The 3,765-nt window shown below is 43.9% G+C and overlaps 1 protein-coding gene across 1 annotated transcript in view; it reads left to right on the forward strand.

Annotated features, from left to right (window-relative positions):
* Rsbn1l (round spermatid basic protein 1 like) overlaps positions 1-3,765 on the forward strand; it is an 80,253-nt gene that overhangs the window by 70,623 nt on the left and 5,865 nt on the right. The window contains exon 9 of the mRNA XM_023724318.1: positions 3,185-3,352. Within this exon, the coding sequence (XP_023580086.1) occupies positions 3,185-3,352 (168 nt within the window). The remainder of the gene's footprint in view (positions 1-3,184; positions 3,353-3,765) is intronic.

A 3,765-nucleotide genomic window follows, 5' to 3' on the forward strand; every position in this document is an offset into this window, starting at 1 on the left:
CTGGGGATTGAACTCAGGCCCTTGCACTTGCCAGGGAAGCGCTTATTCCACTGAGCCATCTCCCCAGCCCCGATAAAATGATTCTAAAGTTCATAAAGTAAAACACCAAGAGAGAAAATAAAAAGAAGGAGCATGTTTGAGATAGAGAAAATAAATGCAAAACTCAAATAGATTATTGGAATAGGAGAGCATCCAAATGTCTGAGTGTGTTGAGAACTGGATGTGAGACTGGTGGGAAGGAAGATTGATAAACAGCATTCTGTCAAACAGCAAGTAGCTATTTAAACAGACCAGGTGAAACAATCAAAATATTGGCATAAAGCCTGGAAGTGATCTTCCTAAACAAGACCAAAAAGAAAAAAGTGTTAATATTATATAGGAGTACAACAGTAGCTAACACATGATGGACTGAAATTAAGGTACAAGTGCTGGGGAGATACCTAGGTGGTCTAAGCACCGGCCTGGCAAGCCCAAGGATCCAGGTTCTATCCCTGATACTGCCTGCCATGCCATGCCAGCCCCAGAACCCTGGGTGAGCCATGCCAGCCATTGAAACTGGGCATGGTAGTGCACCCCCGTAATCCTAGCCCTGGGGAGGCTGAGACAGGAGGATCATGAGTCCAAGCTGCATAGTGAGACCTGGTACTAAATTAATTAATTAATTAAAATAAAATTAATGTACAAAAAGAATTCCTAAAATTGAGAAGAAAAAATAAAATCCAGTAGAAATATAATTCTCAGGCAGTTAAGTTTATTTAGAAAAAGAGTTTTGCAATTACATTTGCAAATGGCTTTGAGAAAAATGAATAGAGTAGAAATATTAGAGGCTCTCCAGCACATGAGGGGCCACCCTTTCATTGCTGAGAAGGGTGAGTGGCTGCTATCATCTCACAAAGTGTCAAGTGTACCTCATAACTAACGTCTGACAGTGACCTAGCCCCTGCCTTGGGGACCTATCTCCAGGAATAAAAGTGCTGAAGGATAATGTGGAGGAATTGTAATTGTAGCGTTGTTTGTAGTAAAAAAAAAAAAAAAAAAAAAAACCCAAAAAACAAACGACTATTTCAAGCTGCCTGATTTGTACCACAGGGAAGTAGAATACATTTCATGCATTTTCACTAAGAATATGGTGAAATTTAGATTGTTTTTACATCTTTGGATGATACTTAAGAATAAAATATATAGAATAATGTATCTACTATGATTGTTTTTACGAAAAGAAGTAAAAACCCTACCCATAAGTGTGTATTTATATGAACAGAGAGGGCTGTGTGCACTAAGTTAACATGGGAATTGAGCTGATGCTGCTAGGGAAGGTACTAGCTTTCTCTCTAGATTATTGATTAAAACAAACAAAACTAAGCCAAAAAGTCTTTGGCTAAACAGCAGGTTATGTGACAGTAGGAGATGTGATGGGGTTGTTTCTGTTGTGTTTGTAACACCTCAACACAGTGTCTGATGCTTAGTAATTATGGGATAATGAAATTTTATAAATGAATTCCTAAGTGGTTAGTAAGTAAGACTGAGCTGGGCATAGTGGTGCATTCCTATAATTTTACCACTTGGGAGGCTAAGGCAGGAGAATCACTACAAGTTTAAGGCCAGCCTGGGCTACATAAATGAATTCAAGGCCAGCCTGCAGTACAGAGCAAGGATTTATCCAAAAAAGATTAATATGTTTTTTAGTTTTTAGCTTTTGCTTCCTGTGAAAGGGTAACAGGCTTTCAAGGCCACAAGTTGGGTATCACGAATTCCATGTCCTAATGGTTTAGGGCATATGAAGTGCTTAGCTCTGTGCTTGGCACAGGGCTTTTGTTAGTTGGCCAGACCTAACATACAAGATGGTATATTGCAGCGTGTGTGTGTGTGTGTGTAAGACTGCAATGCAGTTTGCACAAGGAGCAGTAAGAGTGGGGAGTTAAGAGACCTGGGAGACCTCAGGAGTCCATGGAAGTGACAAAAGAACAGCAGAGCAGAGGACTGGTGACTTCTGACCTCCTTCTCCTCCGCTCTTGGCAGCAGTCAGGCTTCTGCAGGGAGTAAGTCTTGGCCAGCTAGGCTGCTGGGAGGTGAGTGGTGAGGACAGTGCGGACTAGATGGCTGGCTGTTCGTGCTGCTTCTCAGTGGAGCTGGGATTTCTACTCGCCCTTCCACCCACATCTGTGTCTGGTGGAAAGCACATCCTGCCTGCTTTTTTCTCGCTAATTTTTCATTTTTAATGTGCTTCTGTGACTAGACTCTAAACTCCTAGGGGAGTAGGGACTACGTTTGTCACTGCTGTTTCATTCATAAGCCTCGGGGCCTGGACTTAGCCTGGCATGTAGTAGTGACCTGCAGATACCAGGTTATGGGTTACTGCGCTTCCTCATGTGATCTTTGTTGGCCACAGGTGCTCAGTGGGCACCTAGTCCCCCACAGATCAGACCCAGGCCCCTCTTCACTGTGGGCTGTACCCAGCTCCTGGGGAGCCTGGAGCCACACATAGTACTGAACCTTCTCTATCCATCTCGATCCATATATGAGAAGAGGTTTCTGCTGTAATGAGGCTCAGTCAGAAAACAGTGTACCGTAGTACTGTGGCTGTCTGTCTCTTGCTGTTTTACTGTCTGCCCATCTTGTCACATAAAGGAAGCCTTCATGGCTCTCTGCAGACCTGCAGCTTCAGTGCCAGTGCCTCCTGTGGAGCCCTGCTACGTAGTACAGGAGTGGCGGGGACAGACACACTGATACTGGGCAGCGAACTCAGTGAAGAAGGCTGCTGTGAGGGACTCACGGGAGTGTTACTGGGTTTTCTGGGCCAAGGGCTGATTTGTGTTCTGGGCAGAACTGAATGAGGTGCTGCAGGTTGCACTGCTGCTTAGATGGCGAACAATATAAAACTTAGGACTGCTTATTTCAGGGATTTTCCATTTAATTTTTTCAAACCATAGTTGAGTACAGGAAACTGAGAGGGCAGAAAGTGAGGATGCAGTTTAGAGGGGACTGCTGTGTGGGAGCCTGGGGAAACACAGTTCTTATCCACGCAGGTTTCCTGGCAGCTGCCCCTTTTGGGTGTTCTTGTTCATTTTGAAAATAGAACTTGATTTGAGAGCTGGTAATGTACAGTTTTCTTTTGTCCGATATATGGTTATTGAATGTTTGAAGTGAGCTTCAGTATATAAATGTTATTCTCTTTAAACAACAGAACTACCAATGAAATAAAAAACCTCCAGTACCTACCTCGAACCAGCGAGCCTCGTGAGATGCTCTTTGAAGACAGGACGCGCGCGCACGCGGATCACATCGGGCAGGGCTTCGAGCGGCAGACCACGGCGGCTGTGGGCGTGCTCAAGGCTGTGCACTGTGGAGAGTGGTGTGTACCTGGGCCGCCAGGCAGGGAGGGGCCCGCTGGTCCCTGCCATGGGCAATGGTACCGTTTCCCCCTATATTTGGATAACCTAACTGCATAACTGCATGAAAGAAGATTTTACTTTGCTAGAATCTAGTCATTTGGGTTGAGTGAGATACAATTTTCTGAGTAGAGGGGAAAAATGGCAAAAGGAAACCTAGATATACTTGGTGCTAAATATACGCACATTTACAAATGTAGTCTCAATTTTATCAATCCTTTTTGGCCCTACTTATGACATAGGGAAACTGAGGCTCGGGCCATCAAGAAACTGCTTCACTTTAGTGTTATGAGGGTAGAGCTGAGACTGATTTCAGATCTGTTCTTTGACCTGTGTTGTCTTTTACTCTTAGATTTATTACTGCTTTTTTTTTTTT

Source organism: Octodon degus, unplaced genomic scaffold, assembly GCF_000260255.1.
Source record: "Octodon degus isolate 3935 unplaced genomic scaffold, OctDeg1.0 scaffold00108, whole genome shotgun sequence".
NCBI classification, from domain to species: Eukaryota; Metazoa; Chordata; class Mammalia; order Rodentia; family Octodontidae; genus Octodon; species Octodon degus.